Source organism: Eublepharis macularius, chromosome 1 (genome assembly GCF_028583425.1).
Source record: "Eublepharis macularius isolate TG4126 chromosome 1, MPM_Emac_v1.0, whole genome shotgun sequence".
NCBI classification, from domain to species: Eukaryota; Metazoa; Chordata; class Lepidosauria; order Squamata; family Eublepharidae; genus Eublepharis; species Eublepharis macularius.
The window spans coordinates 99,838,914-99,865,005 of record NC_072790.1 but is presented as its reverse complement, the minus strand read 5'-3'; the positions used below and the strand labels follow the sequence as shown (position 1 = coordinate 99,865,005).

The window sequence follows — 26,092 nt, the reverse complement described above, 5'->3', positions numbered from 1 at the left end:
ATGTTAAAAAGAAATGCTTCCCTATGTTAAAAGTTTTGTTCAAGCTGAACTGCAGCATTGTGGGAGATGGGATAATTAGAACTTATCTCCATACTGAGTTTTCTACTTGTGAGGAGCTTGTTTTATGGGTTAGTATTCAATGGCAGTATACCCCATTCCACTGCCTCTTTCAGCTGCATGCATGAATCCAGCCTTATACACAGAACTCCTACATCTCTACAATCTAGATATAATCATCATGGAGAAGTTGCATCATGTTTTAAAAATTGTTAGTTTTGGGCCCATGTGGATGATGAAATTTGCACAATTTCTCCTCCTACCTTTCCCTTTCCTCATCATCATCTAGAACAGGGGCAGATTACTTGAAAAGACACCAAATTCAAAGCTCCCCACCTAGGGGCCATGAAGACACTACATCATCCTGTGCATGTTACTCAAAAGCGTCCCATTTTGTTCAATGGGACTTAGTCTCAGGTAAGTTATGTATTGGATTAAAGACTAAGCAAACACTTCACAAATCAGGGCTTTATCCACTTTCCTGAAACATGGGGAACTATAATGGGGAAATGGTGCTCTGTGTGTTGTAGCCATATGTGGTTCCTGAATCACTAAGTATCACTGGAGCAGAAAATAGCAATGACTTCTTAGTATAAGATCACCTCTTAAAAAAGAGCAGAAGTGTGACCAAGTGTAGAGTGCAGATGTCTTTTTTTAATTCAAATGCATTTGAAAAACTGGCATTAATTGGTTAAATTCACTAAACTATTTGCTGATATAATAATTTGCCAAAGTATACTTGCGCTTGTTAAGTTTATATAATAAAGCGTTTTCTGTTTTTGTTGTAGTACTTTAATAATCATTAAAGCATTTAGATATACACAAAAAAACTGCATGCTGTTTTAGATTCATTTTCTATTTTATAAATTGAAGCTTTTCACAGCATATATATTTTACCCTCAAGTATATTTTTACCCTCAATTGTATTTGTTTGTAAAATCAGGCTTTTGGGGACTGGGGTGGATGGGTGGGATGTGAAGAGATGCAGCCAGATCTTATACCCTTGACAACATGCTAACTTTGTGTTCTGTGTGCAGCTTTCTCAGCAAATATAATCTTAAAATGTATAAACTTTAAGCTAAAGTAATGCATTTATTGACGTTAAATATAAATTGAGACCAGTATTCTCAATTATTTTTAATTAGAAATTTGTCATAATTAACAAGTGCTTTTGTAAATCATTCTAAAATTTGATCAACAGATTTTTTTAAAATTTAAATTTAAAAAAATTATAACAGCTGGCAGACAAAGATGATGTGCATGCAGTTAATTATGATCCTGTCCCCATAAATATAACATTTCCTTCCTTGTTATCATTTGTGCTAGTTGAGATTCTCCTGTCATCTGAGATAATTGTTCAGTACAAGCCTTAAGTTTTAGCACTCGGTGATCACAATTCAACATATAGATAGCACTTCAGTCCAAATGGTTTAAGCACACTTAGTTGTGGTGAATTGGGACTATAAACTCCACACCAAATGACCAGATTTTGATATGTCTAATTAGTACTTATTCATTTGAATACCATTAACACCAACATCCACTCTCAAAAAAGGGACACCTTTGTAAAGACAAACAAGTGCTTAGAAAAATGTTGCTGGACCAAGAATGGACTACTCACCCTTCAATATCACCCTTTTGCCTTAGAGCATCTATAAAAATTACTCTAATTTGAAGCTCAAATTATAATAATTTTGGAACCATGAACAAAAGTTCACACATTCATTTAATAAGTTTCTAATATTCCAGATTTTAGAAGTATGGTACTCAGTCTACTATATGCAACAACTTAATTAACTACACTAGTAGAAAACATGTATATGCACACAAGTTTAAACACTTCAGTCACACATGTCCTAACCTAGATTGCCACAAAGATTGATTTGCTTTCTTTGTGGTATGGTTGCTAGTTGCTAAAAACCAGAATAGTATGGGCCTAGTTCAAGTTGGGAGTCATTTGTGTGAAACAGGGCAGGCACAAAGTAAGGGAAACCATGTCAAGCAAATAGCACACACCTGTTTTGTTGCGGTTTTTGCTGTTGTAGCCATGCTACAAAACTAATGTTAATCAATTCTAAGTTTAGTATTCCTATTTCTCAATTCTTAGTTGTTTTACTCTCTCATTCAATAAACTGAAATATGGAAATTCAAAACCAATCCATTCTCTTTTTTGTGACTATAAATCAAGTCTTAGTTCTGAGCCTTTACTAATAGGTCTTGTTCATTTTGAAAATTAAATAGTAAATTTCTATGGCAATTAGTGAAAACCATCTGTACAATTTCTTCTGTCAAATGCAGGGAAAGGAATGTTTCTGATGTGCAAAAGAGAATGTCAAGATTTATTTCCTATACAAATAAAACTGTTTCTTTATTGGATCATATTGCTGGACAATTTCCTGTATGAAATAGACATCAGGATTGTAGTAGGAACAAGATGTTAACAATGGAAAAAAGGAAAAACTGAAAAAGATGTTATAATCACTAACTGGTGCTTTTTTTTTTCTTTAAAGAAAAAAGAGGTGCCTGTATTCATGATGTTCGTCACATTGGGGTCCAAGCCCACCTGCCCAAAGAGGTGCTGGTACTATGTACTGGTGCATACTGCCAGAAAAAAAATCTTGGTTATAATTCCTAAATTTGTTAAACGCTAAATGCCAGTTATGTAGACTTAAAAGCTATTATTAAGCATCCAACTTGGACAGCAATAATCTCAATTTAATTCATTAAAATGAAAGAACTAAGAGCCAGATTGAACATCATATAAATAAGATTCCTGTTGTAAGGTGCAGAGTGAGACTCATGGACTTCAGCCTCAATGAGATACGAGCTTGTCCTCTGTTCTGTACAACACAATTAAATACTGTAAACTACATAAAGGATTGAGGCTGAAGGAAAGCAAGAAGGAAAAGAAATGGGGGAAAGAGTTCTAACACAGGGCATATTTCCTTTGCACATTGCAACTTTCATTTGTAGTTTTTGAGGTGTAAACTGCAACTTATTTGTCAAGCAACACCTTTTTATTCTAGTTCTTTGGGATTTGCATAAACGTTTCATGTTCTAGCTCTCAGTTCCTTTGCTAGCAAAATCATGCAATTCCAACAGGTAGATTTAATAGACATTTAACAGGTAAAAGTAAGGTAAAGGTAGTCCCCTGTGCAAGCACCAAGTCATTGCTGACCCATAGGGGGACGTCGCATCACGACGTTTTCTTGGCAGCCTTTTTGTCATGGGGTGGTTTGCCTTCCCCAGTCATCTACACGTTACCCCCAGGAAACCGGGGTACTTATTTTACCGACCTCAGAAAGATGGAAGGCTGAGTCAACCTTGAGCCAGCTACCTGAACCCAGCTTCCGCCGGGATTGAACTCAGGTCGTGAGCAGAGCTTGGGCTGCAGTACTGCAGCTTACCACTCTGTGCCACGGGGCATTTAATAGAAAATACCTTTTACATTTTTATGCCCTTTAAAATTTGCTAGATTAACAGTGCAATCCTATGCAGAGTTATTCCAGTCTAAACTCATTGAAGTTACTGGAGTAACTCTGCATAGGATTGCACTGTAAAACATGCTAAGTACCTTTAAGGCATTGACAGCACTAGATTTGAAAACATTAAATTAAATCTTCAATGGTAAAAAATTAACAGGAGTCTTGTGGCACTCTAAAAACTAACAATATTTTATTCTGGCATCAAATTTTGTGAATTAGAGTCCTATTCAGATGCAATGCAACGTCTATAAACACTCTTAATCCTAAATAAAACAAAGTATTAAAGTAACATGAAAAGTTATATTTGGGGATAATTCTTGAAAACTCTTGATGTCCATTTCCATTCTGCAGAGTATTGCAGAGTGGTGTGCCCTTAGCCATATGACAATACCTGGCTGCTATTCCTTTTAGACATTTGCTTGTGCTAATTTCCCCAGAATGTATTTGTAAAAACTACTGCATTCTGCACCTTCCCCCTTGGTAATGGCCTCCTCTAGGGTTTACTACTTTACATTTTCCTGGGAAAACTTTTCTCCTCAAGAAACAAGTACTGACCTAAGTTTCAGACATCTCCAAGGCCATTAATCCTAAACATCAGAGTATGCTGTCCTGGTTCTGTGTGAGCAAATACTACTTAAAAGGGTCACTCACCTGCATGCTGTTCAGTGGTTATGCCTGACATACATAGGTTGTTTTTGAAGTGCTACTCGTTTCTTTTCACAGTAGGGGGGGGGAAATGACAGGAAAATAAAAGGTATGAGGCAGGTCTATAGCAAAAATGAAGAACTGTAACTGGACTACTCTGGTCTAGACAAACATATACATACACAGGACACCACCTGTGAGATATACATGTCTATCTATAGACTTAAGAAAAGGGTTTTTGAAATTAAAATAATTGGGACACACCAACATAACAAGATAGAAACCCAATGTTTTGGGCCTAGAAGCCTCACTGTGATCTAAAACCAGAGCAAGTGTCAGTCAGCTGCTTTAACCTCCTGTGATAGAGAAAGCAGCAAAATTATGGCATTTATTGTGTCTGTGTGTGTGCATGCACATGCACTATTAAACATTCTGAAAATGTAAAAAGCTATATTTTTAAAGGGTCAGTATTCTGAATATGGATTAATTTCTACCTTTCAGCAATGCAATAACTTGAAACATTTGAGATTATTAATTCACTGTAATTTATGAATACATTTAACATGACCATTAAATGTTTTGCAAAACTTCTAAGTGTCAACAGTATGTATTCCCTAAAGAATGTATGGTGAAATGAATGGAATGTTGTGATTATCAGAGATGGAACATGAAACATTGTGCAACCTGTCCTGAATCTTGGGAAGAAAATCATCAGTTTCACCAGTGTTTTGATAGTATAATTTCATGTGCATTTCAAAAGCATATTAGACAAACTATACTAATTTCCATACTCTAGTAGCATTTAGATATTTTTTGTGCACAATTAAAAACTGAGAGAATGTATACATAACCAGTTGCAATGAGATTTTTTTAAAGTCTGCATGGCAAGTTTATATACTGCAAAGCAGGACATAATATATTTGTATAGTTAGAATAATGTCAATTTTAACTTTACTGCACTGTGGGCCAAATGGAAATATATCCAACTGAAAAAATGTCATGTCACTCTACCATTCATGTTAGATATGATTATTAAAAACAAATGCTTGAACTGTAATACTTAGGTACTAAATAAGATATAGCAATAGATTTGGGGGGAAGAGGACTATACTCATTTCCACATACACATGAAATAAGCACTTTAATTACTGGACTACATTAAAAATGGCACACCATAGTATTTCCTCAATAGGCTCCACTTTCCAAATGTAAAGATATATGAAAGAATAGACTCATTGCAGAATTAAGCACTTGAAGATATGATATGGTTACAGATATATAGGAAGTGTCAGTATTGCATTATAAAATTATGTCTCCAAATTTACAGCAATGGTTTCCTAGAGGACTTGAACATGATTCAGATGTAAACACATCCGCAAGACCCTTAAATTTGTGCAATTACTTTTTATTCTCCCCTCCCCCTTGTCTTACCCCATACACAGCAATTTAATTTAAAATACTTTTGCTTTCATGGCAAATCACAGAGTGTGCTGTTACATGAGCCTCAGACTATGGTTTGCTCTATTCCTACAAACCAGGATTCCAAGGTCTAATTTAAGGCTGCAATCCTGTACAGCCTAAATCATGCCTAAACCCACTGAAATCAATAGGTTTAAGCACAGCTAACACCCCATAGGATTAAGTTGTAAAGGATCTTAAAAGCTGGTTGTTGTGGGTTTTCTGGGCTGTATTGCCGTGGTCTTGGCATTGTAGTTCCTGACGTTTCGCCAGCAGCTGTGACTGGCATCTTCAGAGGTGTAGCACCAAAAGACAGAGATCTCTCAGTGTCACAGTGCCAGTCACAGCTGCTGGCAAAACATCAGGAACTACAATGCCAAGACCACGGCAATACAGCCCGGAAAACCCACAACAACCATCGTTCTCTGGCCATGAAAGCCCTCGACAATACATCGATCTTAAAAGCTCCGAATATATACACTAAAATATTAAAATGTTTGATTTTAAACATTCATAATATACTAAAAATTAAGTATAAATTAATGTAGCGGCACTGAACAGATTAGAAGGTTACTGAAGCAAATTGAAAAGATCCATTAATAGGCAGGCAGAATCCTCAAGTTTCAGAAACACAGGAACATAAGAAAAAACAGTTCTTACATTGATCACATGGAGGCAAATGTACTGGGATGCTACAAGCCTGTATGGGATAGGGAAATGTGCTCTGAAACCTGAATCAAGCACAATTAAAAAGGCATTTCTGTTAGCAGTTTGGCTTTAAATGTCACTATTACTTTGAAAGTATTATCAGGGCTTTGCTTTCAAGTACAATCATATGGTATTTCAGTCTACAAATAGAAAGCTAGTCCATATAAAAATAAATTCAATCTGGTAGAAAAATATGAACAATTAAATAACAGTTTCAAATTCTTTGCTGTTTTTTTCAACTGAGTCCAATGTGGCTGCATTTCTGACTTCCAGTTCCAACATTTTATCCATAGTTTCTCCATCTACAGGTCTAGGGCGTTCTTTGGCTTTTTCCTTTGCATGCACCCAAGGGATGAAACACAGCACAGCTCCTCCAATAATAGGGGGAATTCCTGCTAGATAGAATGCTACATCATAAGTACCTAGGTAATCTCGTAGTATACCTGAGGAGAAAATGAAAGAATTATTACCAAGATGTAACAAAAAACAAATTGGATTTTTAGCATGCTTAGTGACAGATGGAGATATCACCATGTAGTTACTATCCAGCCTGGACTACTGTAACGCTGAGATGCTATATCCAAGTGAGGTGGAATCATTAAGAAGACATCTGATCTTCATTTAAATACTTGGGTGCAGGAAAATTGTGGCAGACAGAACCAGTTCTGAGTTTTATGCCTAGAAGTGAAAGTCTTACCCCATCTTCCACCACTCATATTCATTCTGAAATACTTAATCTTTCATTCTTGCTAGTCCCAGAGGTCTGGAAGAGTAGCAGAGAGCATAGATAGAGAATTAAGCCAATTTCAGGGCTTAGTTCAGGGTGCTCTGGCTTTACACCAGCCACTGCTGAATGCATATTAAATATTACATTGGTCAGTATCAATAGTTTGAGGGTAAGATTAGAGAAACATGCTAAAACAAATAGGACTGGGTTATGATTAATGCCCATGTGGGAGATTTCATGGGAATGCTATATTAGCTACCTTGAGTTTCATGATGGGAAAAAAGCAGGATATAAATGTAAAGATAAAAAACACATTCCTCCTGCTTTCTTTTTTCCTTCCACAATGCAAAGTTCTGCAATGGTCCTACAAAACCCCCAACAGCTTCTGCCCATCAAATTTAGAGACGATTTGTCCCAGGTTCCATCAAAAGTCTTTACAGCCAGTAATATTTTCAAGCATTACAAAACCATTTTAACTGAGCTTGTTTTTTAGGGATCAGATGGGCAATGCAGTCCTAATACCTGCCACACCTGAATGCTGCTGATGCAAAAAATATATATAGTCAGTATTCTATGTTTTCCCACCAGAGGAATGACAGGGCAAACAAAGACCTAACACCAAGGAACTGAGAACATAGCTGGAGTTCTGGAGTATGTAGTGACACCTTTGGCAATTAGTCACAAAGTTCCAAGTGGACCATGTCCATACATGAATGCATCCAATCTATGCACAGTAATGCATGTCCAGACCTCCTATAAAACAGAATAAGGGAGACAACAAAGACAATACAGGCCTCCCAACTGCATGAGAGATGCAGGCATACAATAGGAGCTCTGCAAAGACCATACTCCAAGAACATCTGCAGGTATTCACTCAAGTTCTTTTCTACAAACAGCTACCCTTTTGAAAGGGCAGGGAAACTTGGATAGTCCAGCCACCTCCACAGCTGACTTAGGAAAACTCATGGTCCCTTCCAGAAAAAACCTCTGATCACACTGTGGAGAACAGTGTGATCTTCCCCAGCGAGAAGAAGAGAGATTCCCATCCTGAGGTGGAATACATATAAGGGTTATGAATGATCGAGACAAGTAGTAGCAATATGCTCTTCCTATGTTTGTGACTAGCCTTAGTTGTTCATACAAACTGCTCTCTCACGTCACCAAAGTCCCTACATGCATTTTGTAAGTGTGCAAAACATGAAACTATGCAATGCATCCTATTTGGGTTATTTTAATGGGAGTATTTAAACTTTTGCTGGTTTCGCATTAAACTTGTGTTGAAACTCTGGTGCCTGGACACTTGTGTTAAAACCCTGGGAAAGGACACTAAGGCCCTTTGCCACTGGGAAGTTGCACTCCCTCCCTGGAAGAACACCATGATGAAGGCCAGCCTGGCTCCAACCACTGACCAGAGAATAAATAGGTCAGGAAGCTTTCTTACCATTGAGAAATATGATGTAGCAGTGCCTAAATCAGACCGCGCAGGCATCTTAGCTCTCTACAGTTCAGACTTCTTGGAAAAGCCTCACTGGGCCTAAATAAACTCTCTAAATTAGCCCAAGGGTGACAAAAGAATTTTCTCAAAAAGCAACATCCACTAATGATCCAGCTAGAGGCTCCTTACTCTGTTGCAACAAAAACAAAGTAACTGAGACACTTGCCACAAAGCCCTGACTGGTTAAGAGGAAGAATAGGAGCACTTCTTTTGCCCAAGCTCTAAAAGCACCTGCAAACATATGATTTATGCTCAGTAGTGTGACTACACAAAAGAAGAACATGCCATAGTATTTTGGAAGAAAACAGACCTGATTTAAAAAGTCTGTAGCTTTTAAAAAACAAATAACTAGTGCTGGATAGAGTACTGCAAACTGTGTATGAGCAGAATATCTTAATTGTCACAACACAGGGTGGTCGTGAGGAGTACACACCAAGGCAACAAACATTTAATATTATAAAAATGAAGTCTATGAGCATTTTTATTTTTTGGAATTATTTTGTCTTTTAATCAGAACTGTGTCAACTAGCAATCTGTCCATTTAAGCCAATGTTTATCTTTAAGACATAAATAAGATATAGCATCTCAGTTGCATGTGACTACTAAATTCTATTAGTGGCCAGCTATGAGTTCCTCAGTGGGTTCCATTTTGATAAGAGAAACCTAGGCTAAGTCCTGTTTAATAGAACTGGGAAGAATATAGCTTCATTTATATCTCCAATTTCTATCTGGGAAACAAATGTTTAAGCATGCCTAGCAATTCTAGGTGAGCAAATATTACAGGCAGGGTGGTTGTTGTGGATTTTCCGGGCTGTATAGCCGTGGTCTTGGCATTGTAGTTCCTGACGTTTCGCCAGCAGCTGTGACTGGCATCTTCAGAGGTGTAGCACCAAAAGACAGAGATCTCTCAGTGTCACAGTGAGGAGAAGATGTTAGCAGGTAATTTATATCTACTCAGGGAGGTGGGTTTGGGCTGAGTCATCCTGTAAGAGGCAGGCAGGGCTTTTTTCTGGGGAAAGAAGTGGGGGGAACTCTCACCTGGGGCAACTCCTGGGAGGAGGTGTGCCTCTCAATAAATGCATGCGCACAGTGCGTGCGGGCTCCCAGGACGGCATGATGACGTCACTTCCGGGAAGTAATGTCATCACACAGGTGTGGCTGCCCCGGGAGCACTCCTGTGCTCCATGAGGGGGTCCGATTCAGCACGGAACAGGCCACTCTACCACGGGGGAGCAATCCCCCACCCAGCAGTGGCCGGATTTGGGCCATTTTGGGCCCAAATAGGCTTGGAACAGGTTGCTGCCACATGGGAGAGCCCTCCCCCAGCAGGCAGCGGCCCAATCCTCGCCTTTTTGGGCTCAATCCTGACCATTTTGGGCCTGAATTGGGCCCAAAATACCCGAAAGGGGCCCAAAATGGCCAGGATCAGGCCACTGCCGGGTGGGGGAGTATTCCCCCACCTGGCAGAGGCCCAATCCTGGTTGTTTTGGGCCTGGGCCTGGCCATTTTGGGCCCCAATTGACCCAAAATGGCCAAAAGGGGCTCAAAATGGCCAAGATTGGGCTGCTGCTGGCTGTTTCGGGCCCAATCCTGGTCATTTCAGGCCCAGTCCTGATTACAGGAGCATAGTGAATTTGCCTCAAGAAGATTAATAATTGACCTAACGAGAGGCATAAACCTATTTTACACTTCTGTGGTAAATGACTATAAATTACTACACTTTCTGAACAGTTAAAAGAAAAAAACCTTACCTGCAATAGGTGGACCAACTGTCATTGGTATAGACATAAAGCCCAAAAGGAATCCAATTGCCTGAGAAGCATCCTGTGCACCAACTAGCTCAAAAGCAATAGGTGCCATAATGCTAATAAAGCAGCCATCAAAGAGACCCATGAAGAGGCAGACAGCAATGAGACTTCCAAAGGAATAGCACAGGGGAATCATCATAGACATCAAGCCAATGAAGAAAAATGAGATCACCTACACATTGGGAAAGAAGAGTTTAAGTATAGTATCAAATTTGCAGAGACAGTGACAACAGAGATGAGGTTCAAGCTTCATAGTATCATGTATTCATTCCAGATTATTTTTTTATTGGTAAGATAAATTGCAGACTTCATTTATTGCAGAAGTTTCATCACACAAGAATACAGCAACTCAAACAGCAATACTTTTGCTGTTGAGAACACATATGCCATTGGTCTCTGCTGAAATACCATCAGTCACAAATAATGGAGAAAAGTTAAGGTCCACTTGGGAATTCTGAACGGAAAGAAGGACAATGGAACCCTTTAAAAGCAACAACAACTACAAAAAGTGATAACACATCAACAAGCAATCTCTTTCCTCTGTAGTACTGCCCTGCCGTTTAATCAGTTTTGGAGGTAATGGGATAATAGTACTAGATCAGTTGGTACAAGACTATGGCTGTTTCTACACACCCTTAAAGGGACCACCCACTCACAGAATGCTGACTATGTCTCCATTTGCAAAAGATTTGCAGACCATTTGGTTTCCATTTTTTCAGCATCTTTTTTGTGACTATGGAAAGTGCGGTCCCGGAGAAGGCACCAAAAAATGGAAGCCAAATGGCCCATAACCATTTTGCAAACCAAGACGTCTAGATTCCTGGGAAAAAGCTACCACCATTTGGTGAGTAGGCCGTCTCTTTAAAGGCATATGGAAATGGCCCATGTGTGTTCATATCTAATTTTCAGTTATTTTTGTCAATAGGTACCAGTGTGGTTTGCACAATTTTTAAGTATGCCATTGTCACTGTCAGGGCTCATTTGGAGGGGGAATGCGCTGGAACAGTGTTCCTGTAGAGCTGAAAAGTGGTCATGTAGGTTTTGGCCCCACCCACGTGATTCCTTTTCCTCCCCTCTGCCTCCCCTCCAAAGGAAAGTAAGCTGCTTCCATTCATTCTGCTGCTTTATTTTCATTCGTGACTAGTGAGTGAGTGAGTTCATCCATGCAAGTAGGGCTGCTGTGGCTGGCTCTCCAGAGAAGGGTAAGATGCTTTGAGTTCATTCTGCTTTATTTTCAGGAAATACCTGGAGATTTTTGGGAAAGGGGCCTGAGGGGTGGGTGTTGCCTTCTGACACACTTCTGGTGATGTCAGGGGGTGTGGCAAATGCTAATGAGATATGCTAATGAGTTATGCTAATGAGTTCCTGCAGTTCTTTTTCTACGAAATGACCCCTGGTCACTGTCAAGATTGCAAGTAAATAGCCACATAGCTTGGGTTACTAGCAGTAACCATCACCATGACAAAAAGAGTAATTTGCTTTTTATACTGCAAACAAGAGTATATTTTAAAAGACTATGACTTGGTATCTATCATTCAGCAATATCTCTATTTCCACAAAGAAGCTATTATTCTGCCACTTCCAAGGCAGCTTACAGCATCCATTAAAAAGAATGCAACAATTAAGAAGCACAACATTTCAAACACATACAACAGTACAGTCTTTAATAAGAAAGGAGAGTAAATTTGCAGGAGTTTAGCCTGGACACAGCCAAAGGATTGGATATTTGGCTTGTTATCTGTGGCCCTGAGTGAGCTGAACTACTGAAATCAATCCAGAATGTTGGAACATTGTCTTTTTCTTTGTCAAAGTAGTATTTTTGCATTTATTTTGTAAATTGCTTTGAGTCTTCAATAGTGAAAAAGTATAGTTTAATGCCTATATAAATAAACTGCAAAGAAAAAGGAAAGAAAAAAATCAGTATTCCAATTTACAGCCTGCTAACTTTTCTGCTATCTTACAGCAACAGGGCAAGATGAAACAGGGCAATATTGTAGTTTACAGTGAGGAGTAAAAACATCGAAACAACAGGTAAGGTAAGACAGAGCAGCGCACGTACTTGCAAAAACTAAGGATCCCATTTCATGACAAAAGAAGTAAAACATTTTAAATATATTGCTTAGGAAAAATAAAAATATCTTTGCCTAATACTTTAAAAACAGGTTTGGCACCAGGTGGATTACTCTAGGTTCCAAAAGTCTTGGTGACACAATAGAAAAAATCCTGACCCAGTGCTCATCTAATCTTGCTACTGTAAGAGAGGGAAGGCATAACCAGGCTATTTCAGGTAAACTGTGTAATAATGCTTGGAATCTCTGAGAACGACATGCACATACAGCATTTTGTATAATCATATTCAGATGTAGAGAGGAAGAGCTCACAAACAGAACTTAGGTCTCTACTGTATTCTTCCATTTATTAAGGCAATTGTGAAATAGTTGTACCTGTAGATAAATCTTTTTTGCACCTGGAACATAATCTGCAATTCTTCCAAAGATCAATCGACCAGCTCCTGAAGTAAAACCAAGGCAAAGTAGAAGAGTTTCATCTTGAACATCTTCACCAATCCGTTCTTTCACATGTTTCAGCTGTTCAGAAACAGAAAAGAGTTACTTCAACAAGAAGTCCTGCCTAGCACAATCATACAGAAGGTATACACCACTGTCAGCTTTACTTTCACCTCACCCCCACAGCAAGGTTTTTTCCAAAAAATCAGTAATTGCTAGATTGTTGGAGCAAAACAACATTAATCTATTGCCCTGAATTACCAGTTCCTCTAAATTTCTAGCTTGCACTTTTTAAAAGTCAGTCTTTGGCCATTTACACTACAGAGAATGAAATTATATATATTGTATACCTCCACAACAAAAAGGTGTTAGAGATTGACCTTTTGTTTTTTTAAGGAACTAGTAGATCAGGGCAACAGATCATTATTATGCTCTAGTGCAATAGCCAATTTTTTAAAAGCTCTCTGGGTGCAAGGGGAGGGGAATGGCAGCCACAGAGGCTGAATCAATGCAAATGGCAGTGATGTGAGCAGGAACTTCAAAAATGTGCATCTTCCTGCCCACACAGTGAGCAAAGGCACTCTGCAATCTTTCCAAAAAGATTTCATCAAATTAGGTTTGGAAATTATCACAGCAAAGCAAGGAAAACCTGAAAAGTAGATAGTGGGGGGCAATGTTATATGAATGCTCCAAACAATCCTGCTCTAGAGCAAAGCTACCATGTGGAAGTAACAGCTTAGCAAAATATGTTTTCGTTTGTTCATTCAAGGAACTAACATTAGTTACAAATATAAGCAAATCCTACCAGATTCAATTACAATAACACGGTTGTAAAAATAATTTAACATGAAGTATATTAATGAATCTGTAAAAAAGGGAGAGATACCACTGAAAGATTAAATTTGTTACTTCTTGAAAGAGTAGACAAAAGGAAAAAACGTAAGACTGAAGTCTCAAGTACAAGAATGGGAGCTGTCAGGGTCTTGGCATTCCCTGCCATACTTCAGGGGCTTGACAACCCCCTGACCTGAAAGTGTAAGAACTTGGGCCCAGGACTGGACTCTAATGGACATTGTGCTCTTATGTTAGAGACAGCTATGGCTCTCTCCTGCCTGTCCTGTGAAAGTGTACAGAGGAGGGGGGCCCTCCTGAGCTTATCTGCCTGTCTCCTGAGAAGAAGAACCATTGTCATGGAAACATAACCTTGGAACTCCTGAACTTTCTAAAACATCCTCTTTGCCCTCATCCTTAGTTGCTTTGATTTACTTTTGCTTACATATACACCATAGTATTGGGGGATGGGAAGTGGAAACCTAGACTAGGCTGGCAGCTAAGGAGGGTGGGAACTGGGCTTACTTAGAATTCAATTTAGACTTGAGGCTTGGTGCAGAACTTCATTCCTGGCAATGAACCTGTACTGGATGGCTGAACTAGTAGATTATCAATAAAGCTTTAACTCAAGCAGTTCTGGACTCATGCAGTGAAGTCATTGAGATCTACCTGGCAGAACCTTACAGGAGCAAAGCCAACATTTGAGGAATGTTCACCATTGACCCATGCTGAACTGACAATCAACTCTGATCTCAGGATCATTGCTTATTAAATGGGAAGCTGAGAGCTAGATCTGAATTTAGTCCAAGAACTTACTTTTCCACATCTGTCTAGTTAACAATAAATACTGACAGAGTTGACACAACTATCATCTATTTGGTGATACAAGGTGCATGAGTGCATACCAAGCCCAAATTCAGGACCACACTTGGAGAGGAGATCAGTCAGAAGAGGAAGGAAAACAAAGATATACCAGAGCAAATAAAAGTCAGGCTACTACTTTATTGATTACAGATTATTCAGGTCCTGGTACAGCACTGATGCCATTGACAGGTGCCATTGACAACCCAACTGCTGTCAGTGAAATTTCCCGACTGCCTTTTAAGGAGAAAGAGAATCGTCTACATGACAAGAAGTGGCAGAATTCACTATTCATGACTGTCACCAGCTTCTTAGGAGCTATGTTACTTGCTCCCTGAGCTCCTCAAAGAAACCCTTCTTTTACAATTATGCAGGGAGCTTACCCCTACACATCATTGCCTTCATTGGAGAGGGGTACACAATCTGGCCTGTAGAGGCTGCTATGGTTAGCCAGCAAAGAAGCTGACCACACTCTGACCCATCCCTCTTTAAATGTCTAGCATAGACCAAAGAGACCACCCCACCTTAAAGGCAGTGGACTGTGGTATGGGAACCGTAGTTTCTGCCCATGTAAGGTATAACTGCTCCCTCCCCACAAGCACAACAGAAGCTCCTCTTTTAAGGACAGGTAGCCCTTAAAAGGGATTTCTTCACTTACTCCCCTTCTGCTCATGTGGTAGGGAAAATCTAAATCTCCATTGCATCAGAGCTGGGTCTTAGCATTTACTAGAAGACACACAATAAAAGACAAAGAAAAATGGAATTATAAGAACATGGCTAAATGCTATACTACAAAAATATCCTACTATAGAAAAATCTAACCATGTTCCCAACAACTCACTTCCTACCCTGGTGCACCTCCAGAGGGCGCTGCCATGGAGGGAATCCCAGACAAGACAGCCCATCCCTACAGAGAGCGCACCGTGGCAAGAAGCTCAGGCTGGAATCAGGTGCGGAGCAGGTGACAATGCCCGCCCCCCGCCTTCACCCAGCTGAGATCAGGAGTGGAGCAGGTGGCAATGCTTGCCCCCTCGCCTTCACCCAGCTGGGATCAGAAGCAGAACAGGTAACAATGCCCACCCCACCTTCACCCAGCTCGGAAGAGGAGTGGAGCAGGTGACAATGCCAACCCCAACCTTCACTCAGCTGGGATCAGAAGCAGAGCAGGTGGCAATGCCTGCCCCCTCGCCTTCACCCAGCTGGGATCAGGAGCGGAGTTAGTGGCAATGCCCACCCCCTGCCTTCACCCAGCTGGGATCAGGTGCGGAGCTGATGGCAATGCCCACCCCACTGCATCCAGCTGGGATCAGGTGTGAAGCAGGTAGCAATCCCTACCCTACCTTTACCCAGCCTAGATCGGGAATGGAGCAGGTGGCAATGCCCGCCTCCCCCTTCACCCCATTGGGATCAGACACAGAGCAGGTGGCAATGCCTGCCCCTCTTCATGCAGCCAAGATCAGGCGTGAAGCAGGTGGTAATGCTTGCCACCCCCTGCCTTCACCCAGCCGTGATCAGAAGCGGAGAAGGTGGCAATGCCTGCCCCCTGCCTTCACCTGGCCAGGATCAGGCATGGAGCAGGAGGCAATGTCCAACTCCTCTTCACCTGGCTGGGATCAGGAGCGGAGCAGGTGGCAATGCCCCCCCACCCCCCACCTTCACCCAGATGGGATGAGGCACAAAGTAGGAGGCAATGCCTGCCTCCCTTCATCTGGCCTGGATCAGGCACAGAGCAGGCAGCAATGTCTGCCCCCCCCCCGCCTTCACCCAGCCGGGATCAATCACAGAGGAGGCAATGGCCACATGCTGGCCCCCTGCTTTCTAGAGCCCATTGTATTTTTCCCACAACGGGCTTTGTTACTAAAATAAAAAACAAAAGCAAAGCATCAATTCAATCAATTAGATGGTTTAAAAGAATATGTTGAAGTTGAATGGAATGAAAATACATATGAAAAAAGACAATACATTACAATGATATTAGTCATATCCTACATTAGCAATCAGGGTGATTATCAGAAAATGAGAACTGCAACAAAATTAGGATTCCAGTGTGTGATGTTCTCCGTCAGCAGGGGGTGCTGCGTCCGTTGGGTCCGTTGTGGCGGGGCCGTGGGTTCTCCCGGCGGCGGGTCCAGGGGTTGGGGTCGCCGTTCTACCTAGGCCAAGCAAGTGGCCTGTCAGCTGGCTCCAGGGGTCTCGGCTCCCTTTTTAAGCAGCCTCAGATGACCCAGGGCTGTTAGACCACACAGTGTGGCTGCCAAGCACAGCCTCTGGGCTCAGGGACAGTCCTTGCCTCAAGACCAGCCTCCCTGCTTCTTCTCCTCCTCGGCCAGGAAGCCTTTGACCCCTTTTATCCCCTCCCTCGCTAGGGGCAGGCCCGCCCCACTCTCCAATTGCCAGCGCCCCAGGTGAGGCCCATTATCTGCCCTAATGCCGGCAGCAACACCTGGCTCCAGCCCTTCCTGGGTGGGAGGCCAGGCGCTTCCTCCTCCCGCCTCCCGGCTGCCATTGGGCGCCAGCCCCCCTCTCCCTGACAGGCGGGCGGGCTGGCCTGTTGGCTGCTGCGGCCGGGCCCTGCTCCCGCCCCCTTCCTGTCCCGCGGCACCGGGCGGGGCTGGGCCTCTCGAGCGCAGGCCTCGCGGCTGCGCCGCCTCGCCTCTGCCGCCGCTGCCGCGGCGTTGGGGCCGCCCGCCCCAGCGGCCATCCGGCCTGCTGGCTTGTCTCCCCGGGGACGCTCCCTCCTGCCCGGGTTGTTGCCGCCGCGGCCTCCGCGGCGGCGCAGCAACGGTTTCCTTCCTGGCCGCCAATCCGGCCGTCGTTGCCGTGCCCATCCGCCGCTGCGCCCGCCGCGGCCAGGTAAGTTTCGGGGCCTGCGGGGCCAGGGGGTGCGGCGGCAAGAAGGCAGGGGAGGTCCATTCCCGGACACAGTGAATACTATCCCAATACCAGTTTAAAACAGGGTTGCATCTACCTGTAACTGTTGTTCGTCAAGTATCTTCTGTGCAGGTTGATATTGGGAATGCGCATGCACGGGCCAGCCGCAGAGAGATTTTTGTAGTTTTAAAGTGTCTATGGGGGCGCTCAGTCTCTTCTGTGCACACGCAGAGGCTTTCCCACTGAAACGGGGTGACTAGGCTGAGTGCCCCTCACATTCCCTGAGTTTTCCTGAGCTGATAGAGAAATGTATCACTTAAATAACACTCACAGCAGGGTAGGAGGGAGGGAATGTGTGCCTGCACAAAAGACACTCAACGAACAACAGTTACAGGTAGGTGGAATCCTGTTTTCATTATCGTACTTCTGTGCAGTCCCACATTGGGAATATAACGAGCTACTCACCAATGGAGGAGGGTGTGAGTGATTAGCTGAACAGTGACTGCAGAACAGCTGTTCCCACTGCTGCATTTGTGTCCACAGAATAATGTCTTATGAATGACCATTAGCAGCTTGGCATGCTAATGGTCGGATGACCATTAGCAGCTTGGCATATTAGCGGATGACCATTAGCAGCTTGGCATATGTTCTTCAAAGGAACTTCACACTGAGAAGCATCAGATAAAGCTTGGGCTCTAGTTGAATGTGCTTTGATAAATAAAGGGCACTGAAGACCGGCCTTCCAATAGCAGACTTTGATGGTTGATACAATCCACCTAGACAACCATCTGTGAGGAAGCAGATTGCCCCACCTGATGGCCAGAATAACAAACAAACAATTTAGTTTTACGGATGGTATTTGTTCTATGTAAATAGTACAATAAAAGCTCTTTTAACGTCCAACTTGTGAAGTGTATGTTCAGCCTCAGTAGAGGGAGATGGGAAAAATACAGGCAATGTAACTTTCTGCTGTAAGTGAAATTTGGTACAATCTTTGGCAAGAATTCAATGCTGGTATGTAACACCATCCTTTCTGCAAATAATTGTAAGAAGGGGGGGATCAACTCTGAAAGCAGTAATTTCCCCTATATGCCTGGCCGAAGTAACTGCAACTAAAAATGCTACTTTCCATGTAAGCAGATAACAAACAGATTGCCATTGGTTCGAAAGAGGATAACATCAGTTGAGAAAACGCCATAGGTAGACTCCTCTGTGGTACTGGAGGAGTCTTGGGTGGAAAGATTTTCAACATATCCTTAAGGAAAAGATAAGTGGTGAGAAAACACAGTCTTCCCATCTGTTCTTTCATGGAAGTCTGATATTGCAGCCATATGCACTTTGACTGATGAAACAGACAACCCTTGCCTCTGTAAGAACAAGAGGTACTCAAAGATACAAGCCAAAGCGCAGGAAAAGGGAGAAAGTTTTAATGGTTCCAGCCAGGTTATAAAATTTACAATTGTAGGACTTCCTTGTAGATGCCTTCCTAGCATTCAGGATAATCTGGACATCTGCTGAAAACCTTGGTTCTGTGGATTCAGTAGTCAGGCTATTAAGACACAGTTTGGGGATGTTGTGATGGCACACCTGATCCCTGTGCAATAGATCTGGTGCTGTGGGAAAATGAATGTATCTGCCCTGAGCCATCAACCGCAGGGAGGGGAACCACTCCTGCCAGGGCCAAAAAGGAGCAACCAGAATGCAATGTGTGCAGAAATGACGGATCCTGCAAAGCGCCCTGGTTATTAAAGGCATTGGTGGGAAAGCATAAAACAGGCCCAGTGCCCAAGGGATTCGAAAAGCATCCCCTATTGAGCATGAGTCCATGTCTGCCATGGAGCAGAACTGTTTGGCTTTTGAGTTGGCTTGAGTGGTGAACAGGTCCACTAGGGGAAAGCCCCATCATTGGAAAACTGGATGGAGATATTTCCATTCCACTGACCATTCACGTTGTGAATAAAACACCCTGCTAAGTGCGTCTCCCCTGGTATTTTGCGCACCAGCTATGTGGATAGCTTTGTTCTGGATAGCCCACTCCCACAGGGCTGTGGCCTTGGCTGCAAGCGTGAGCTATGCCATTCCCCCTTGCTTGTTTAGGCAGTATAATGCTGTGGTATTGTCAGTGTGAATTTGGACTTGTCTGCCATGCAGAGAACCTGCAAAAGAAGCAAAGGAGTAACAGATTGCTCTAAACTCTAGGACGTTAATATGCAACTTTGATTCACCCAAAGGCCATGTGCCCTGAAGTGCCACAGTGTCTACCCCAACCTATGTTAGAGGCATCAGTTGTGATAAAGACGTCTGCACAAGGGCCTCCCAAAGGGATATCCTTGTGTTAGATTTTTAGGATCAGTCCACCAAAGTAATGACCTAAGGATTGACCTAGGAATTGATAACTTAACTTGTTGACTGGTAGTTGTAAGATTGTGATGTCGCAGAAACCAATTTTGCAATGGCAAAAAAAATCACACAAGTGGTTGATACCATGAGGCCCAGTAGTCTGTATTAATAATGCAGACTGATATGAAAAACCGTGCCAACGTCTACAATCTTTTTACCTTGTCTTGAGGTAGGAATGCTCTGCCTTGTGAAGAATCTAGAATAGCCCCAATAAACTGAATAGTTTTGGATGGGATGAGAATTGATTTCTCCAGATTAACCAACAGACCCATAGTAGTAATAGTTGTCACAGTCATATGAATATGTTCACAAAGTAAGTCTGTGGGGTCTGCCACTAAGAGCCAATCATCTAAGTAAGGATATATAATGCAGCCATGTAAACGTAAGGTTACTACCACAGCCATGCACTTAGTGAACACGTGTGGGGCTGATGATAGGCCAAACAGTAGAACCGTATATTCAAATACCTCATATTCACATAGAAAGCACAGATAGTTTCTGTAATCTTGATGAAGTGATTATGGGGAAATAGGCATCCTTTAAGTCAATAATGGCAAACCACACATTAGATTCCAATAACTTAAATACAGTGTATAAAGTGAGCATACAAAACTTTTGAAACCAAATGAACTTATTCAAACCCCTTAAATCAAGAATAGAGTGTGTTCCTCCATCCTTTTTGATTAAGAAGTATCTGGGTAAAAACCCATAAGGGTTAGAACAGCTCCTTTATCTAATAACATAGAAACATTTTCAACTAGAGAAGGCGAACAAAGCACAGAACCAAAGGATGGTAGAGACAGAGAAGGGGTTTCTGAGAAAAACAATTTATAACCAACTATAACAATAGACAGGACCCAAGCGTCTGTGGTAATACATTCCCAGCTTGGGACAAAAGGACTCAATCTGTCCAGGAAGAAGACAGAGGAGGCAGAGTCTTTGGGATCTAGTCAGAACAGAGGTTTCTGTCCCTGAGTAGATGGTTTGGGAGAATGAGTTTGGTTCCATTTTCCTCTAGATCTCGGCGCCCTTTTAAATGAAGGCTGATAGGAAGATGAGTATGACTGTGGCCCATAAAGTTGGTGGTAATGTTGATATTGATACCTTCCAGATCACTGTTGATAAGGCTGCATGCTTTGGAAGTGGTTTCTCAGCGGATGCTGATGCTGTGGGATAATCACACCTGGCGACTTAGCCGTCTGATGATTTTTCATCAGATGAATCATCAGCTTTTTCTCCAAACAGTAGTGCACCTTCAAAAGGGAAGTCCTCAATACAATACAACTCTTTTTATTGAGAAGGGCAGTTGATATCAGCCATGCATGATGTCTCATAACTATGGTAGATGCCATAGACCTTGCAGAACAGTCAGCAGCGTGCTTGCCTACTGTCATTTGCTGTTTTGCTAGCCTGGTGGCCTCCTCTTGAACCAACTTCACCAAGGCTCTTCGGCCATCTGGGAGGTCCTGTACGAAACCTGAAAGTCTTTCCCACAGATAAGAGATTGTATGAACCCATTATTGTCTGATAATGGGCAATCCTAAAGTTAAGAGCAGCAGAACAATAAACCTTCCACGCTACTACATCAAACTTCCTTCCTTCAGCCGGTGCCGAAAGAGAGCCATGTCTGTACCTGGCTTGTACTTCCTCCACCACTAGAGAAGATGGGTGTTGGGTGGCTAAACAAGAAAGGGTAATCTTGTTGGTTCAATTTATAATACTTTTCAATCTTCTTTGAAGTTGCAGGGATAGAAGCTGGAGTCTGCCAGACAGAATGGGCAATATCTAGCAGATCTTCTACTGGTGGAAAGGCTACTGATACAGGTGCATCAGTATATAAAGCCTGCAAGATTTTACTCTTTGGTTTGGAAGTTGATGAAGAGACATACAATTCTAATGCCCTGGCCATACGTAGCATTTGTTCCATGAAAAGCCAGTAATCCTCACTAGGAGAAGAGGATCCAGAATCCCCTACCGCCTCCACGGGGAAGGCTCAGAGGCTACACCCAAAGCAACCTCGGAATAGGATTCCATCTCTTCTTCTTCTGATTCTGAAAAATCAGGCAATGGAAGATGGGTTTGTTGTTGCAGAACCAATGGGTGTCCCTGCTGTGAAGTTGATGGAGCTACCGGAACTGGAGCTGAATGGGTCAGAATCGAAGGATATGGTACAGATTCAGGAACCAGAGTCATCGGAACTGAGCACAACAGCTGCAATGGAAGGAGTACTGGGGCTGACTGAAACCAACTTAGGAAGTCCTGCCAATTACTCACGTCTCCCATTCCTGGAGCCGGTGGCCAAGCCGGCTCCGGGATTGTACCGGAGGAGCCAAGAGTTGTGCTCACTGCGATAATGACGGCTGTTGAGGTGCTGCAAGACGGCTAGCAAACTGAACCGGTGCTGGATCCGAGGATGATGGTGGGATCAGTAATTCATCCTGAGGTAAGTAATCAGTCTCTTCATCGAACAGACGTGTTGGAGGCGGAGATGGGGTGTGCGTTGGTTCCATGATGTCCTCCTCCAAAACAATGGGTAGAGGCAAGGCTGGTAATTGGAGTAAGGTACTACTGGCCGGTGACGCTGACTTCTAGCAATGTTTAATTTTTGCCTTCATCTTTTTTGCAGGCAGTTCCGAGGATGCCCTCTTTATCTGTTCCGAGGAAAGGGACCAGTCTACCTGATCCTGGGATGTACTTTCAAGTTCCAAAAGGATGTAAACGTACCACGGGGAGAAAAAACCTAAAGTTGCTCTATGATATTTATCTTAGTCCAAAGAGCTCACACCAACACTGGAATGAAACCTGATCAGTACTAATTTTCTCAAAACTACATACTAAAAAAAAAAGTAAGTTGGCAAGGATCAGGAAGATGCCTGGCCATCTTTGATTAGTTACTGGACCCACAGCCTGGTATGTGCTGTTACAAAATGCTGTCGTTGATAGCAGTATACTGCTAGTGTTATTAACTCTTCTGTCAAAAGTATACACATAGAAACTACAACAGCGCCTATAAGTAACATCAGTTTTAACTGTTGTGATGCAGGGAGATCTATTTATACAACCAAACGCCGTGGATTTATCTGTTAATTCCTATAAGAGAGGGTGGCCACAGCTACTGTCTGATCTACGACTATCATTAGTAATAATTTACATCAGAGATATAACTTAGTGGCTCTTGGGGGAATGTACTTCCAGTTAGATAATTACCAATGGTAGATGAAAGCACCACTCCCATGAATAAAATACTTTTCTGTGATAGATAAATTACCAAAAGAATCAATAGGAGTACGCCTAATTCCTATATGGAATTGGGAAAGCTTGAATGAGAACACACATGATCAATTAATGAGAAAAGATGATGCAATCTTTAAACATAGAAAAAAATACCAAATGTAAAGCATACTACAAATAAAGTGCTGATTTTGTCCTATATTAACGTAATTGCTTTGGAAGGCTGAACACAAGTACTAAAAAATGCTTTTTAAAAGAACAGGGTCATAACATATCACTATTTCTGGGGATTTTAAGAATAAAACGCTTGCAATAATAATCCACAAATAAACTACTAGGATTACATGTTTACAGTGCATTAGTAGAAACTTCAAGGTAGAAGAATTAGAGACTAACATGGAGAATCCCTTCACATAAAAATGGCGTTTTTTATTCAAGACTAGCCTTAGATCTCTGATACTATTTTTTAAAAAATAATGCTGTTCTTTGTAAATTATTATTATTGTGAAACAGCATTTTGAGTGTACAATCACTATTAAAAATCATTGTTGGGAAATCAGATTTCTGCATGTGCACAGATGTATCACTTTTTCTTCCTGACCACAGCCTCAGCATCAGTTCTCAAAGTTCTTTCAGTTTTTACAAGCAACTTAGTAGGCAGCTTCAGAAACTCTATTTGTGGTACCCGTTGTACTGCCATTCAGATTATATGCTTTGTGTATCTATGACGTTCACATTGGGTTGCAGATATTAAACTTCTGTTCCTCTAGCCAGTGAATGAATAACTGGATTATAGGCATGAAAAGTAATATAGTGGCTAAATAATTTTATTTGGAGATGGAAGACTGAATATTAAATCACTGCTCTGTTCTGAGACAGAGGCACATTGTAACTTGCTTTAAACGCTTGGAACTAGGGTTGCCAACTCCAAACTGGGAAATTTCTGGAAAGTTGAGAATGGAGCCCTGGGTGGGTAGAACAGAATGTTCCTTTTCCAAATAAACCAGGTTCTCCAAGAGAACTGATCTCTCTAGTCTGTATATTAGTTACAAATGCAGATCTTCAGTCCCCATGTCACAGCTGCTGGCTTGAGGCCCAGGGAAGTTCTCTATAAGCTGCCACCACTCTACTACAGGTTTCCTCAGAGGGGCCCAGAGCACCCAACTGACCCCTTCTGATTACTCTTTCCCAGTAGGTTTGATTTATTATGTGACCGAATGAGGTGCGAGGACTCAGGCAGAATAATAAAGAACTTTATTTAAAAGGTTTGTTAATAACTGGTGATCAAACTTTGCAAAATAAAGAGAATAGTAAAGGTTGGTGAATAAACAAACTAACACATCCTAATGAGTCTGACTAGACTGTCTTAACTGTCTCCTGGCGACTGACTTCCAATTGTCTCATCCCTTCTGGATGAGGGAACACTCTGTCTGCAGCAGCCTCTCCTCAGCTCTGCTCCCTAGGCGTGAACACCCACCCACTGTGGTAAGGCCTTTTATCCCTTCTCTCAGACACCATTTCCCTACTTTCCTATTGGTGCAATTTTCCCCTCAGAATCCCCTCTTACCCAATCACAGGGGCCAAAGTGAACCTCGGAAATGTAAGCACTGCAGTAACTTTAGTGCAAGTTTCCCCAGAGCCACTAGGCCTCACTGGGCCCAGGCTCATAACACCCCACCTGGGGGTTGGCAACCCTACTTGGAACAAAAATTAAAAATTATTAATCAAGAAAAATATGCACAGCTGTCAGCCAACACTAACTATACATGGTTATATACATTCACTACACAATTTCATTTTTAAATTCTCATGTCTTATCTTTTAGCTGTTCTATAATGTACTATACTAATTCTGAGAAAATAGTATCTCCTAATAGAATAATAATGCAATCCTATGGAGAGTTACTCCAGTCTAAGCCCATTGACTTCCATGGGCTTAGACTGGTGTAACTCTTCATAGGATTGCATTGTAAGAATGGATAAGCAGTAAACTGATAATTTGTCATTATGACAAATGAACCAGTTCTGCCATGCATTATCAGCCTTCCATGGTGAACAAGAAAAAGGAGGAAGCCCTGTACAGTGGACACAATGGTTTCCAGACATTTTGTCAGAACGTACAGAATATTTCAGTTAGATGGCAGGGGCCAGACTAACCAACCACAAGCACTGCCAGGTCAGTGCTGACAAGTGCAAGGAAAGGATAAAATATGCAGAGAGGTTATGGAAGCATGTACAGGTGGGGCGGGGGAGGATTTCACTAACCTTAGTCAAATTGCAGCAGAAGTTGAGATCTGAAGGAAGATAAATGTAAAGATTAGAAAAGCAAGAAAAGCACACAGAGGCCACTGAAGATCTGGTGCCATAGAGAACATTAATCTAAAAATCAAAGTGGTAATGTAATACACGGGTATTGTGTTAACTCTGCACGAAAGTAGTATGTGGAAGGCAGCATGGATGACAAAAAATAGAAAGGGAAGAGAAAAGGGTCAGGAAGATGATGGGAAACGTGTTTTGATAATCATGATTTGGAGTATCTCAGAAAAAATGCTCAAAATAGTAATGTTTTACAGTCAGCTAGTAGAACTGTTCCTTAGACAGAATAAGAACAATTTTTAAAGCAGCTAATTTTTTGGAATCAAGAAGACAAGTAATGCAGAAAAGATACAGAAATCCATTGCTTCAAAAACTGAATAGAAAATTAGCAATGCGAGTGAACTAAATCTAGCATTACAACCTAGAACTCAGTCACATTTGAAATAACACCTGTTTGCGGAGAAATTGTAATATCTCATTAGAGTCTTGTTTAATGAAGTTATCAAGTTATAAAGAAAGGAATACTTAAACCACTTGGATTTTTTATTCTAAAATTATTTCAGCTCACAACATTTTCCTCATCTATATTTTTAAAAATATGTGGACTACAGTTTCAATATAGCAACTCTGTAGTTCTATTTTATCTTGCCTCTTCCAATCAAATGAAATCCAAGTTTAAAAATCTGTAGGTTT

The 26,092-nt window shown here is 41.7% G+C and overlaps 1 protein-coding gene across 1 annotated transcript in view; it reads right to left on the bottom strand.

Moving 5' to 3' along the window:
* Positions 1-5,891: 5,891 nt before the first annotated feature.
* The window catches only part of SLC16A10 (solute carrier family 16 member 10), a 67,051-nt gene continuing 46,850 nt past the window's right edge, over positions 5,892-26,092 (bottom strand). The window contains exons 4-6 of the mRNA XM_054997294.1: positions 12,828-12,971; positions 10,327-10,555; positions 5,892-6,796 (exon numbers count right to left, since the gene is read on the bottom strand). Coding sequence (XP_054853269.1) covers positions 6,555-6,796; positions 10,327-10,555; positions 12,828-12,971 — 615 coding nt within the window. The 3' untranslated portion in view covers positions 5,892-6,554. The remainder of the gene's footprint in view (positions 6,797-10,326; positions 10,556-12,827; positions 12,972-26,092) is intronic.